The following is a 14,593-nucleotide window of genomic DNA, read 5'->3' on the forward strand; positions in this document are numbered from 1 at the left end:
CCGAAAATTTTTACAAACGAAAATTATAGGAGCTTCCTTCATAAACCTTACGCGCAAATTTGCAGCGTGAAAATGGTTTCAATGAATTAAGAAATTATAAATAAATTAATCGACTTGCCGATCGATGAACCACAACTGTAGAACCTCCATCTAAGATCCTTCTGCTTTAGTCTGAAAACAAAAAAAAATATTAAATTAATTCAAAATAAAACATTTAGATTCCTTATTTTTTGAATCGTCTTGCATAAAAATAATTTTAACATAATTATTAAAAACTTGTTTGTTCACCTTTGACTGCAATCGCCAATGCCCGATCTCCATCCCTGAGTTCCGAATCGACATCACTATTTTCTTCCAGGTTTGTCTAAACATTCTTTTCCAAAAACACACTCTCGACTTCGAACACTCCCGAATATTTTCTAAATATTTTCTAAATAACATTTTTAAACACAATAAAATTACTTTTTAAAAATAACTCCCTAACGACGTTCGCGGTTTCAGATAAAATGCGACACTCCCGAAGCTAAGAATTTATTTTTCTTCAAACGGCAAAATTTCGAATATAATTTCGAATTAACAAGAACCTGTTAAAAGAAAAATTCACAAATTAAAATACAACCAAAAATTGACAAATAAGAATAAATTATTTAAATTTAAAAAAAAAAGTTTCCTTGAGAATACTTTTTTTAAGGAATAAGACATCCGTTTGTTTTTGAGTACCGACATTACAGTATTCCTTCCGAATTTCTCTCATAAAAATTTTCGATCGTAAATGCATTCCAAAGTATAATAAACTCTTAAGGTACCACAATTTCAATTTTTAGAATCTATATTTATTGTGCAGAAAGAGCAATAAATTGGAGAATTAATTTCCCATTGCAACTTGAATTTACTTTGTATAATAATAAAGTCCCTTTGTAATAATTTTCAAAATTCTTTTCCTACAAAATTAAAATCTATGATAAAAAAAACAAGTAGCTCTAGTTTTATTTTCTAATTTAATTCACTTTTTTATTTTTAATATTCCATACTCTACTTATTAATTTCTTTTATTATTTAAAATTTTAAATAAAAGAAAATTAATAAATAGCCTTCTTTAAATTTATAATTTATAAACTAAATAACATATCGCGATAAAAAAAAAATGATCTACATAATTGGAAATCGAATTTAATTAGTGAAGTCTTAGGTGTTGAACGCTAATTAAGAAAATTATATATATTTACTTTTTTTTAGAGTAAATTCTCTGCATATAGTTTAAAATAAATATTTATTGTAGAAATTTTGTGAGGAATGGACAAAAAAAATTGTAAAAAGCCCATGTGTATGCAAATTTTATGCATAAATTAAAAATGCACAGACTTATATCTTTTTTTATCTCCTTTACTTTATTTCCACTCGGATAATTTCAAAATTAAAAAAACTTCCTAAAAACTAGAAAAATTAAAATGGACCAAATTATTTTCTTTATAAAATTTTTCTGGAAAGAAAAATTTTATAAAGAAAAAAAATTTTTTTGCGAAAAGAAACATTCTTTCCAAATTTTTTTCTTTATAAAATTTTTCTGAAAAGAAAAATTTTTTTGCGAAAAGAAACTTTCATTCTCAATTTTGTACGTACTAATTATTGGGGTAAAAATAAATCAAACCGTTATGTAGAAAAAATTCCTATTTACCAAAAATAATCATTTGCTTTAATTCTGCAATGCTCTGAATTAAAATTTAGATATTTTGTCTCTTTCAATGTATTTTATAATATTTTTTTTAACGCGGAATCAATAATGAAGTCTCAGATTGAAATCTAAGATGACAAAGCGCCTTTCATTCAATATCCGGTGATTGAAGGTCTAATTTCGATTTTAATGATTGTTTTGTGACTTACCAGGCCGTCAACTCTTCGTATCAGCGGACAAGGTCCTTCCGAGGATTTGCTCGTTGACAAAAAAAAAGAAAAAGTCGTTCGAACCTCAGGAAATTCTTCGATACAAAATCAGTCTTTCTATTCTTCACAGCATCTGAGAAAAAAAAAATAAGCCTAGATAATTAGAAAAAGTGAGAAATTTATTAAGTTTTGCCTATTATGTCCTCTTTTTAAATAAAAAAATAAATAATTAAAAATCGAAAATTCATCCCCAGTTTTTAAAATTTAATAAATGAAAAAATATATTTAATAATAATAAATAAAAATTTATATTTATAAAATTTATGATCAATTTGAAAAGAAATAAAAATAAAAGACGTGCAAAAATAGAAGAAGAAAAAATTAAAAAGGACAAAAATTAATTAATTAAGGACTCTTACCATGAATCCCGAGTTAATTAAAATTGCATATACACGGTCTCTTCAGAAATAAGATTTACGATAATTATTTAAATCCGGAAAATTGAGACCGCGTTAGAAGGAGAATTAAATTTTTTTATGATTTTCATTTTCACCAAAAAAAACATCTACATATCTCATTTATTTCGTATTCTACATTTTTTATTTGTTAACTTTGCTATTTTGTTATATTTAGATTTTAAAAATAAATTGAAGTGGATTCGATTTGAATCGAGAACAGAGGGGATTCAATCGAAAATAATAATTGTTTGTCGAGGTAGAAAAGAAGACTTCGTCGTCTTATTCTATTCAATACTATATAAATTTCAAGAGATATTCGATAACAAGATTAGTTTAATTAAACTTTTTTTTCTTATAAAAATTCCCCAACTCTATTTTTCACATAATACTAATTTTATTGATAAAAAATTTTTCTATTCTGAAAAAAATGTTTTCCCAACTTTATATAATTTAATAATAAAAAAAAGTACCAAAAAAAACATTTGAAATCAATAGTTTTTTCATTTCTGGTAAAGAAAATGATGTAAAGATTATGAAGAGAATCGTTTAAAATCAACTAAGCCGAAGGCCAAGATTTAAAACAAAATTTTACAAAGAAATTGACAAAATACCGAATTTTTAAAATAAAAAAAAAAATTTAGGGCAACTTCCAAGATGATATTGTATTCTTGAGACAATTTTCCAAACACTTTATTAAGAATACATTTTTCCTGAAAAGAAATTATTATTATTCATACTTGAAAATAAAAAATGATTCATTAAACTAAATTTCGTAACATTTATTGAATATCACAATTTGGAAACTCAAGAAAGGGCTGATTATTTTTAAGAATCTATCAAAACTAGAGACATTTTTTCCAGAAAGAAACAAATTAAATGTTCAAAAACAAAATTATTATAAATATTAAGAAGTGATTTTATATATATAAAATCACTTCCTGCGCCTTGATATATTGTTATAACTTCAAGGACTTAGAATTTCTGTGATTTATTTATTCTTTTCAATTTGTAACTAAAAATAAAAATTTCATCAATTCTTTATTATTTTCAAATGTAAAATTATTTAAAAAGATTTTTAAGCAACGAAAATTTAATTTTTTGTTTATATTCAATTAATTGATACCAATTTTAAAATTAACTCCTCTGTGTCTCTATCAGTTTTATCTAAAAAATAATATTGATCCAGATCTAGGCAACAGATAAGAGATGCTTCCTCATAAAGGAAGTTATTTTTCGAATGATGGCCTTTTATTGAATTTTTACACATTCTTAAACGAACGTATCTTGTTTTCTGAATCAATTTTCTTTATCACAATAGCATCATTTTCCCTCTCTCTCCCTCCCAAAAAATTGCAATATAAAAATGTTTGTTAAAAAACCAATTATTTACAACTAATTTAAAATAAGTATTAAATAATTATTTTTTATACTATTAAATATTATTTCTTATAAAAATTAATTCTCTTGTTTCGAATATAATTTTTCTTTTTTTTAAAACTTTAGGGACTTTAGGCAATTAATTTTTTTCCTATCCGAAATGTCTCGAGGATTTTTATAAAATACTCTGTTTTTATTTACGACCCTTTCTAGAGATTTTTGAACTGCAAACTGAGGGGAAAAGTTTCAAAGTAAAAAACTTTTATTCTCAACAATATTTTTGGCCGTTTGCCCACCTCGTTAAGTGGATATAATAATTCAAAAAAAGTCAATATAGTTCTAAAGTTTTTATGAATTTTAATTGAAGTCAGTAGTAAAAAAAGAAGAAGAGAAGAGATAAAAAAGTAGAAGAAGATGAATAATAAAATGAAGAATTGAGAATCTTTCTTTTTCTTTTTTGAACAGGAAATTAGAATTCTCAAGTTTTCTTTCATCCTAGAAACTAAGAACATGAAATATCCCCCACTTGTAAAATCTTTTTTCCTTCGAATCTGTTCAAGTGAGAAAAGCAACTAAAGGTTCTTATCGTGATTCTAAAGTGAAAAGCTAACAGTATCATTTCAACTCTAGCACAGGAATCTATTGCAAAAAAAAAATTTTTCGGTAAGATTTGTATTTAATTATTTAAGAAAAAAAAATTCGTAAATTTAATTTTTCCAACGCATTATTATTTATATTCTATGGAAGTAAATTTAATTTCTCCCTGCATTTTTTTGAAATAAATTTTAAATTTATTTTTACACTCGGAAAGGACAATATTACCACGATGTAATGAGAATTCAAAATTAAAAACTTATTCAAGTGAAGTTAATTTATTTCTATTTTTTTATCACTTTCATCATGTTGAATGCTCGGAAAATATTTTACAACTTTTATTAATTAAACTTTATTTTTAAAAATCTGTCAGAAAAAAATTAAAAATTGTCTTTGCGTATTAAAAAATATTTTTATTTGTAAAATATAAAAATCTCTCTCCAAATTTTCTCATCTTTTATGAAAGTGCTAAATTAGATTTTAAAATCAAGATAATTTGCATATTTGTTCCCAAAAGTGTTAACTTTTCGTATTTTTGTTAATGATAAGATAACGTTACACTTTTGGCGCTAACAAAAAAAATTATTCTAACTAATTTATTATGCAAATTTAAAGAATTTAATTAAAATTACATAAATTAATAATAAAGTTTAATTAACAAAATCATTTAATAATAAATTAATATAATTAATTGATAATTTAATAAAATTATTAAATAATAAAATTAGTTAATAATAAATTTACGGAAAAGTGTACCTTCTGTGCGAGAAAAAATGAAACAAAAATTCAAGACTCGAACTTGACCTTCAAAAAGAAACAGGAAGTTTCACTATATAAAATAAAAATAAAAAAAATATAAAATAACGAATACTTTGTCTTTAAAAATTAACGATTAAAATCGCTGACAAAAAATGAATAGTAATAACGTACAGCATATAATTTTTTTTGCATGAAGAAGTAAGTGTTAAAAGTTGAAGACAGGTGAGATTAGTTGTTATAACAAGAAAGCAATTATTTAAGTCAAGAAGGCGCATCAGCTGCGAGAAAAACCGGAATCGCAAACCACGGAAGAACTTCGGCAATGCGCAACTTAAAGATTAATTGGTGTGGTTTTAATCGGTATTTTCTTCCACACCCCGATGAATTCACGAAGTTTTGGATACAAAATTTATCTATGTCTATGTGCACATTTAACAACATTCAAGTATTTATATTTATATATATGTATATAAAACAGATATATACTGAAAGTTTATTAAGATAATTTCACGCCACGTGCACAAAACTGATTTCTATATTAATTATCAATAATTAAAATACCTTATTCTTTATCAATAAATTTAATAGACTTGTAAAATGTCCATAATTATTCATAATTAACTTTATAATTGTTTTCTCCCAAATCTTTTTTTTCAGGAAGATCAAATTTCACTGATATAACCTAAAAATTATCTATTGGTGATTAAATCTAGAAATTTGTCCATAATTTATTAACCTACAACCTTTCTAGTTCGCAGGAATTTCGGTGATTAGTAATAGACTCGATATAAAAATAAATGTTTTTTCTCACCCGCCATAAACCATTGATTTCTTATTATACGATCTGTGCGCTAATGCCGAGAAATTGGGCATTGTTGGGCATCAACAGAAAGCGATGCGTCAAAACGCATATGTACCAACTTTCGGAAATTGAAACTCAACAATGGCGCGAAATTTAAATATTATTTTTGAAAAAACGAACAGCTAATAGAAAACGAGTTAACAGTTAATAGAAAATATTATTTCATTAATTACTAATATTGAAAATAATAAAATGAATAAAAAATTAAAATTTTGGGAGTAATTAAAATTAGGAAAAATTTCGCCTGAATGAAATAGACTGACAAATTGAAATTTATAGATAGCCTTCGAATGATAATCATAAGCGCAATACTCGATTTGCTTGGAAGCACCTTGGCATTTCAATAATGGCTTAACGCTCTGTTATGTATCTCTCGCTGTCATTCTCGTATTACACTTTCTATCTGTTGCGAATTTATAACATTTAATTCAAAACAAAAGATTCTCGCGCCTAATTTCATTTTAAGTGCTCCTTAAAGAAATTTAATCGACTCTGACAAAATATGAGATTTTTCACCGAGAAAGTTCTTGAGGAAATTTATTTCTTTTTTAAATTTATTTGTCTTGTTGTACTTTACTACTACTACCACTAAAATATACTTTAAATTCTAACGAAGAGAAGATTTTTCTTTTAAATTAATTTTCAATTTAAATAAAATTGATATGCATATATATTAATTAGTTCTTTTAATCTCGTCACGATGCGCGACGCTCGACTGAAAACTGAAATTGTGCGTTGAAATCTAATTTTCCTCCATAATATATAACAATTGAGCGCGCAAACCTGTTTGGAATAAATTATCATTCACATAAACTCGACAGGAAAAGTTCCTATGGCAATCAAATTGTTTATCGCGTATTACTGCGGGGGAATCGAGAAAATATTATTCAATATACTAGTTCTCAACATTCTTTTTCAATTATTAAATATTTTTTTCATAAACTCGACAATAGTGAAAGACAATTCTCTAATCGTAGTTAGAACGATTTTTAGAGAAATAATTTTAAAATTTTGATAATTTTTTTGGGATTCAAAATAGAAGAAAATCCTTTTTATTCTCGTCATTAGATTCGAAATGGTGAGATGATACTTGTTAGTAGTATAATTCGCTCGTTAAAAGATCGCTTTTTCTTTCTCAAGAGAGAGAAAGAGAGGATGTTCTCCACGCTCTGAATACTTGGCGTGTTCCTCCTGTTAGAAGTAGCAGGAATATTCAAAGAACATTAAAGTCAAAGTAATAAAGCTAAAGCACTCAGTCGGGAACGGTCAGTTCATTTCTCGTCTCTATACTGCGCACCACAGAAAAGCGCTCGTGATTCTTCGAGCAGAAAACGCGACCCCGCAATAATTTTCCACCAGAAGATGACCCGCCCGAGGAGGAGGAAACGGGATCCTCGATGGAAATAAGAGGACACGTTTCCTCGCCAAGTAAGCAAATCTTCTCGTTATTTGAATCCCCGAGGTGAATTTCCAATATCGAACGCTTTTTCTCTTCACAGTTGTTCCACTTTAAATTTTCCAAATCGAAAAAAGAAACTAAATTACAAAAACTTGAAACTAAATCTAATCTACTTGTTTATCATTAGGAAAAAATATTCATTACTAAATGAATCTAATTATTAATTATATTTTCAGTAATGAAAAAAAAGAAATTAAAATTGAGACCTACATTCTTTTTAGAATTTATTACAGATTTCGATGAGATGAGGGGTGTAATTTTATGGCTAGCATTAGTGCTAGGTTCACTATTTTCCAATACGATATCAAGTAGAATTCCGTCGTCCTCATTTTCGGGGAAAATAGAAGATTGCGAGGAAAAGAAGAACAAACCGCACATCATAATTATTCTTGCTGACGATTTGGTAATTTTCCCACTAACTATAATTGTTAGACGATGACAAAAAAGCTAAAATCATGAAAAGAATTTTTTATATTTTGCACCTTCATTCATTCATTCATTCATTCATAGGGATGGAACGATGTGGGTTTTCACGGATCGAATCAAATATCAACACCAAATATCGATGCTCTCGCGTACAATGGAATAATTTTGAATAACCATTACGTCGCACCATTATGCACACCCAGTCGAGCTTCTCTTTTGACCGGAAAATATCCCATTCACATGGGACTGCAACATCTTGTTCTCTTTGAACCAGAACCACGGGGACTTCCCCTAACCGAAAAACTACTCCCACAGGTAAAATTCACCCAATAAAGAGAATATTCTCCAAAAATTAATCAGTTCGATTCAAAATTAATCAACTCGATTTTTAGTATTTACGAGAAGGCGGTTATAAGACACACGCAATTGGCAAATGGCACCTGGGATACTATCACGAGGACTATACACCAACATTTCGGGGATTTGACACTCATTTTGGCTACTGGAATGGTTTTCAAGATTACTATTCACACATTGTCCAATCGACAGTGAGTAAATTTGATGACTCAATGGATAATTTGAATTATATTTTTCGAGGGAAATAATTTTGAAGATATTTGATTACTTCTCCTGAATAGAAAGAAGGATATCGGGGATTCGACATGAGGCGAAATATGACCACGGCTTGGGACACGGCAGGAAAATATTCCACGGATTTATTTACAGAAGAAGCGATTCGTCTAATTGATCAGCACGATCAAAGTAATCCTATGTTCATGTACTTGGCTCATTTGGCGCCACACACGGGCAATCAGGACAATCCCTTTCAAGCACCCGATGAAGAAATCGCTAAATTCTCCTACATTCAGGATCCCGAGAGAAGAATATACGCAGGTTTGTTACTTTCAATTAAGTGATAATTAATGACTCGAATTTTGTAGTTATTTTGTTGATATTCTTTTAATAGTAGTTATCGTTTTAGTATTTTGTTTCCTCATTGGGGAAGTATGTCAAATAGTGTATTTTTTTCCAAACACTTTATTAAGGATACATTTTTCCTGAAAAGAAATTAATATTATTAGTATTATCCACAATTAAAAATGTTCTAGAGAAGAGAGAAATGAAGAAATGTTAGTAAATCCAAATTAATTATTAATTAGGTAAATTACTTATTAAAATTAGGTCAAGATCGAGAGTCCCTCAGTATCTTCTAGCTTCTAATTAGTACCTACAAAAATAATTTTAAAGTATGACAAAAATAATTTTCCAGCAATGGTCTCGAAATTGGATCAAAGCGTTGGAGAAGTTATCGCGGCTCTGAGACGACGTGCAATGCTCGACAACAGTATCATTATTTTCTTATCTGATAATGGAGCCCCGACAATGGGAATTCATAGTAATCGAGGCAGTAATTATCCTCTACGTGGAGTAAGTAACTAACATTCGTCTACCAAATTGAAAATTTCCAACCTAACGTCAATTCCTGCCCGTCAATTTTAAATTAAATCCGAAATTGTATAATTAAATTAGATAAAAGAAACACCTTGGGAAGGAGCCGTTCGTGGCGTAGCTGCAATTTGGAGTCCCCTAATCGAAAATCCAAAACGTGTATCAAATCATCTAATGCACATTGCCGATTGGCTTCCCACCTTATATTCCGCTGCGGGTATAAACAAATTAGCAGTAAATTAATAAAATAAAAAAGTAAATGCGCAAAAAAATATTAAAGTATTTTACAAATAGGTCTCGATCCAAAGAACTTGGGAACAATTGACGGACACGATTTGTGGTCGACCCTTGTCACAGAGAAGAATAATCCACGATCCGAGATTTTAATCAACATTGACGAGATTGCAAATTACGCGGCGATTCGTCGAGGCGATTTCAAATACGTTATTGGCTCGACGAAAAACGGTGAATTATGGTACGGTGAGACTGGAAGAGAGGAGGAACAACAAATCGAAGGTTGTCTACCAACGTACAATCCTCAAGAGATTTTGATGAGTAAAGCAGGAGTCGCTATTTCAGGCGCCATTACTTCGAAACAAATCCAACAAATGCGAATCGTACGGGAAAATGAGTCATCACCAAGTTTGAAATCGAAAATTCAGATTCTCCTACAATCCGAAATTATAAAACTTAGAAACGACGCTGAAGTTATTTGCAACGTGAAAAAAGAAGACGAGGTTCTTATCCATTTCTTACAATAAATAGATTTTAAAAAAGATTCAAATAAAATAACTTAATTTATTTAACAGGTGACCTGTAATCCAATCGAAGCACCTTGCCTCTTCAACATCAAGGAAGATCCCTGCGAGAGGATAAATCTCGCCGCAACTCGACCAATAATTCTAAAAACCCTAGAAGACGCTCTCCTCAAATACAAACTATCAACAATTCCAGCAAGTAATGTCGAAAATGACAAGAACGCAAATCCAATAAATTGGAATCAAACCTGGACAAATTGGATGGATGATAATCCAATAAAGTACGATTCCACAAAGAAATCTGCGCAAGGACAGACAATAATTATCGCCATAATTGCCGTAATATTTGGTCTTCTAATAATAGGAATGTTTGTCCTTATGGGTCTCAATTGTGCGAAAAAATCATTCCAAGAAACTCGCTCATTCGTTGAATATGACGATCAAATAAGCAGCGGTCCAGGTTCAATTTCCGTGCAGGACGAGAGAAGAATATCTCACTATTCAAAAGATTTGCCAAATTTCAAGGCAATCGATTCGTTTAGGGACGTGACTAAAAATATCGATTGACAAAAGGAAAAGGGGTTCGCGAAAAATCGCACTTTGACTAGAATAAAAATTTTCTACATTTCTCATGCTAAAAGGGAAAAACATTAAACTCCGTTCCCTTTTCGCGGATTTCTTGGAGGAGTCGCAGGAGGGAACGGAGTTTTTATTTTCAGCGAAGAAAACTGATTTGTGAATAAAACTTATTTATTTAATTACTGAAAATGCGAACCTCGTGAGTCGACTGTCGACTGGTAATTTTCGATCACGGGAATATTTTTATGAATATTCTCATTCGACTCGAAAAATTCCGTCAAGTGATTAATAGGAAAACGTACTTGGAAATCAAGTATTTTCGTACATTCCAAAATAAAGTAATTGAAACTAAGTCGTAGAAAATATAATTTATAAAAATTCGAAATTTAATTTGTCGGTGCAGTTTGTAAATATAAAGTTAAGTGCACTTTCAACTTTTAGTAAAATGTATACTTTTAAAATAAATGGTAAGCAGAATATGACTTTTATTTAGTTCTTTAATCTTTATTTGTAATTTTCCCTGCAAAATTCAATTTTCTTTTTGTAGTAGTATAAATATTTGTTTATACTTATGCAAGTAAATAAAAAAAGCTAAAAGTAATAAACCTTATCTTATCATTTGACGAAAGCAAAACGTATTTATTTTATGCAAATTGCTATTTTTAGTGAAAAAAAAAATATTTCCTTTACTCCCGAATTATTTTCGTTTACATAAACTCTTAAAAAAATGAGAGTTGTGCTGATTTATTTAATATCGATAATTTTTATTTTTGCAAAAGGAGAAGTAGCTTCAATTAAAAATTCATCAGGAAGAAAAAATGGGACGAAACGGCCAAATATTATTTTAATTCTAGCTGACGATTTGGTGAGTTGGCAAAAAAAATTAGAAACCTAATATTAAAATTTTAACATCTAATTTTCATAAAATTGAAAAAATTCTTTTAATTAATAGGGATGGAACGATGTTAGTTTTCATGGATCAAATCAAATACCAACGCCTAATATCGATGCTCTTGCGTATAATGGTTTAATTTTGAATAATCATTATGTGGCACCATTATGCACGCCCAGTCGAGCTTCTCTTTTGACCGGAAAATATCCCATTCATACAGGAATGCAACATAGCGTTCTCTTAGAACCTGAACCACGAGGACTTCCACTCACCGAAAAATTACTACCAGAGGTTTTTAAATCACAATTGTTTCTTATAGAAAATTGAATTATAAATTCAATTCAAACTTAAATTATAAATTCAATTTTTTATCTTATAAGATTCAAATATTCCGAAACTGAAAAAATACTGAAACTTAATACTTTAGGGATTCAATTATCCCGAACTAAAAAATACAACTAAAATTTTAAAAAACTTCCCCTAATGACAGTATTTGCGAGAAGTCGGATACAAGACACACGCAGTTGGAAAATGGCACCTGGGATTTTATCGTAAAGATTACACACCATGTTATCGAGGATTTGACTCTCATTTCGGCTACTGGAATGGTTTGCAAGATTATTATTCACATATTGTTCAATCGACAGTGAGTATTTTTTTTTATCGCAATTGGAATAATTTTGAAATCAAATTCAATTCGAATCTGAAATTAATTTGAAACCAAATTCAATTCGAATCCAAAATTTAACTTGAAAAGCAAATTCAATTCGAATTTAAAATTAAATTTGAAACCGAATTCAATTCGAATCCAAAGTTAAATTTAAAACCAAATTCAATTCGAATCCAAAATTAAACTTGAAAAACAAATTCAATTCGAATCCAAAATTAAATTCGTAAACAAAATTTAAATCCAAAATTAAATTTGAAAACAAATTCAATTCGAATCCAAACTGATTGTGAATGAATTTTAAAAATGGAATTCACAAAGAATCATTATTTTTCTGTCTCTTAAAAAAAGTTAGAAAAATATCGAGGATTCGATATGAGAAGAAATATGAGCGTAGCTTGGGACACAGCGGGAAAATATTCTACGGATTTATTTACGGAAGAAGCGATTCGTCAAATTGATGAACACAATCAACGTGATCCTATGTTCATGTACTTGGCTCATTTAGCACCTCACACCGGAAATAATGATAAACTCTTTCAAGCACCCGATGAAGAAATCGCTAAATTCACCTACATTCAAGATCCCGAGAGAAGAATATACGCAGGTCTGTTACTTTCGAAATTGATTTAGTAATCAATGGACTCAATACTACAACAAATATAAAATTTTGTAGTTATTATAGTATTTTGTTCTCTCATTGGGGGAAATTTGTGAAATACTGAATTTTTTAAAATTCTATTAAAAATTAGACTCGATATTTACTACAAATATAAAATTTTGTAGTTATCATTTTAGTATTTTTCTTCCTCATGGGGGAAGTGTATCAAATATTGTTTTTTTTCCAAACACTTTATTAAGGATAAATTTTTCCTGAAAAGAAATTAATATTATTATTATCCCTAATTAAAAACTATGCTTCCTCATGGGGAAGTGTATCAAATATTAATAGACTCTACAACTACAAACATAAAATCTTTTTTCTTAGTTAGTTTTTTTTTAAATACAAATCTTACCTTTGAATTCGGACCTTGACTGATGAAAATTGAATTTTCACAATAACTGAAGGTGATGAAAATTTTTTCTTAAATAACATTCCAGCGATGGTTTCAAAATTGGATCAAAGTGTCGGAGAAGTTGTTGCTGCTTTGAAACGTCGTGGAATGCTCGATAACAGTGTGATTGTATTCATGTCGGATAATGGAGCTCCAACAATGGGAATATACGGTAATCGAGGCAGTAATCATCCGCTGCGAGGAGTAAGATTAATCTCTTATTTTATATCTCACTTTTACTATAAAATTTTCTCCATTTTCCAAATTTCCAAATTCAATATACTTTCAATAATAATTTTTCCATAATTACCTCCTAGATAAAAGCGAGTCCTTGGGAGGGAGCCGTTCGTGGATCAGCAGCAATCTGGAGTCCTCTAATCAAAAATCCCAAAAGAGTCGCAAATCACTTAATGCACATTTCCGATTGGCTTCCAACTTTATATTCCGCTGCGGGTAAAGAGCAAAAATTTTTACAATAAAATAAACTGAAAATAAGGAACAAAATATAATAAAGAAAGAATATAATAAAAAACAAAATAAAAAAATACAAAAAAAAATTGTTTTGAAAAATAGGTTACGATCCAAAAGCTCTCGGGAAAATTGACGGAAAGAATTTGTGGTCAACCCTCGTCACGGAGGAAAATAATCCCCGAGATGAAATTATCATCAACATTGACGAGATTGACAATTATTCAGCAATTCGAAAAGGTGATTTCAAATACCTAAATGGTTCGGCGAAAAATGGAGACTCTTGGTATGGCGACACCGGAAGGCCAGAGAAATTCCCAACTGAGGGCGTTTCACCGAAATTTAATCCTGAGGACGTTCTTCAAAGTAAAGTCGGAATTGCCATTTCTCAACTCAATTTAAGTTCAATTCAAGGAACGGATGAGAAAAATCCCTCCCACAAAATGACTCTCACTTCTCGAGAAATCTTAACACTTAGACGTGATGCTGAGTTGATCTGCAACTTGAAACAAAATGTAAGCAACTTAAATATAAATTCAGTAAATAATATAAATTTTCCATCTCCTTTTTTTCTTCTTTAATTTTATTTTACCTTATTTTTATATCATTAATAAACTAAAATAAAAAATACAACTTACTTGTTCACAGATAACATGCGATCCATTAAAAGCTCCTTGTCTCTTCAACATAAAAAAAGATCCATGCGAAAGAATAAATCTCGCCACGACTCATCCCGATATTTTAAAATCACTGGAATCATCAATATTGTTTTATAAAAAAACAATGACTCCAGCGTCAAACGTTCCAAATGATCCCAAAGCCAATCCAATCAATTGGAACGGAATTTGGACAACTTGGAACGATTCTTCTCTAAGATAACTTCTCAATTTCTCACATTACGATTTTGTC

The 14,593-nt window shown here is 29.4% G+C and overlaps 2 protein-coding genes and 1 long non-coding RNA gene across 8 annotated transcripts; 2 read left to right on the top strand and 1 right to left on the bottom strand.

The window, feature by feature from the left end:
- Positions 1 to 15: 15 nt before the first annotated feature.
- On the bottom strand, positions 16 to 13,311 carry LOC122511872. 2 transcript variants are annotated; one of them, XR_006302565.1, is made up of 4 exons: positions 2,301 to 2,427; positions 1,882 to 2,014; positions 289 to 584; positions 16 to 171 (listed from the first exon to the last, which is right to left on the bottom strand). It is a non-coding gene; the product is annotated as an uncharacterized LOC122511872 (long non-coding RNA). The 2 variants fall into 2 exon arrangements; XR_006302566.1 differs by lacking the exon at positions 2,301 to 2,427 and adding an exon at positions 13,178 to 13,311 and having other exon boundaries at positions 16 to 584.
- Positions 4,333 to 11,084, top strand: LOC122511868 (arylsulfatase B-like). Of its 5 annotated transcripts, XR_006302564.1 has the most exons (10): positions 6,791 to 7,359; positions 7,612 to 7,793; positions 7,901 to 8,131; positions 8,209 to 8,364; positions 8,455 to 8,710; positions 9,087 to 9,244; positions 9,347 to 9,482; positions 9,560 to 10,002; positions 10,075 to 10,672; positions 10,726 to 11,084. XR_006302564.1 is itself a non-coding variant. In XM_043627401.1 (9 exons), the coding sequence occupies exons 2-9, from the start codon at positions 7,635 to 7,637 to the stop codon at positions 10,588 to 10,590; spliced, it is 2,055 nt and encodes a 684-aa protein (XP_043483336.1). In that variant the 5' UTR covers positions 4,333 to 4,379; positions 7,612 to 7,634; the 3' UTR covers positions 10,591 to 11,084. The 5 variants fall into 5 exon arrangements, 4 of the variants coding, with proteins under 4 accessions (XP_043483336.1, XP_043483337.1, XP_043483335.1 ...); XM_043627401.1 differs by lacking the exon at positions 6,791 to 7,359 and adding an exon at positions 4,333 to 4,379 and having other exon boundaries at positions 10,075 to 11,084; XM_043627402.1 differs by lacking the exon at positions 6,791 to 7,359 and adding an exon at positions 4,343 to 4,379 and having other exon boundaries at positions 7,624 to 7,793; positions 10,075 to 11,084.
- On the top strand, positions 11,258 to 14,573 carry LOC122511869 (arylsulfatase B-like). The gene is made up of 8 exons (XM_043627403.1): positions 11,258 to 11,467; positions 11,555 to 11,785; positions 11,985 to 12,140; positions 12,513 to 12,768; positions 13,263 to 13,420; positions 13,534 to 13,669; positions 13,790 to 14,199; positions 14,333 to 14,573. The coding sequence occupies exons 1-8, from the start codon at positions 11,330 to 11,332 to the stop codon at positions 14,561 to 14,563; spliced, it is 1,716 nt and encodes a 571-aa protein (XP_043483338.1). The 5' UTR covers positions 11,258 to 11,329; the 3' UTR covers positions 14,564 to 14,573.
- The last annotated feature ends 20 nt before the right edge of the window (positions 14,574 to 14,593 follow it).

Source organism: Leptopilina heterotoma, unplaced genomic scaffold (assembly GCF_015476425.1).
Source record: "Leptopilina heterotoma isolate Lh14 unplaced genomic scaffold, ASM1547642v1 Lhet_90, whole genome shotgun sequence".
Taxonomy (NCBI): Eukaryota; Metazoa; Arthropoda; class Insecta; order Hymenoptera; family Figitidae; genus Leptopilina; species Leptopilina heterotoma.

Coding starts and splice junctions, on each gene's coding strand:
- LOC122511868 (XM_043627399.1), top strand. CDS start 7,329: ATGGAAATAAGAGGACACGTTTCCTCGCCAA. Junction 8,132..8,208: donor CCGAAAAACTACTCCCACAG/GTAAAATTCACC, acceptor CTCGATTTTTAG/TATTTACGAGAAGGCGGTTA. Junction 9,483..9,559: donor CACCTTATATTCCGCTGCGG/GTATAAACAAAT, acceptor TTTTACAAATAG/GTCTCGATCCAAAGAACTTG.
- LOC122511869 (XM_043627403.1), top strand. CDS start 11,330: ATGAGAGTTGTGCTGATTTATTTAATATCGATAATTTTTATTTTTGCA. Junction 12,769..13,262: donor CGAGAGAAGAATATACGCAG/GTCTGTTACTTT, acceptor ATAACATTCCAG/CGATGGTTTCAAAATTGGAT. Junction 13,421..13,533: donor GTAATCATCCGCTGCGAGGA/GTAAGATTAATC, acceptor ATTACCTCCTAG/ATAAAAGCGAGTCCTTGGGA.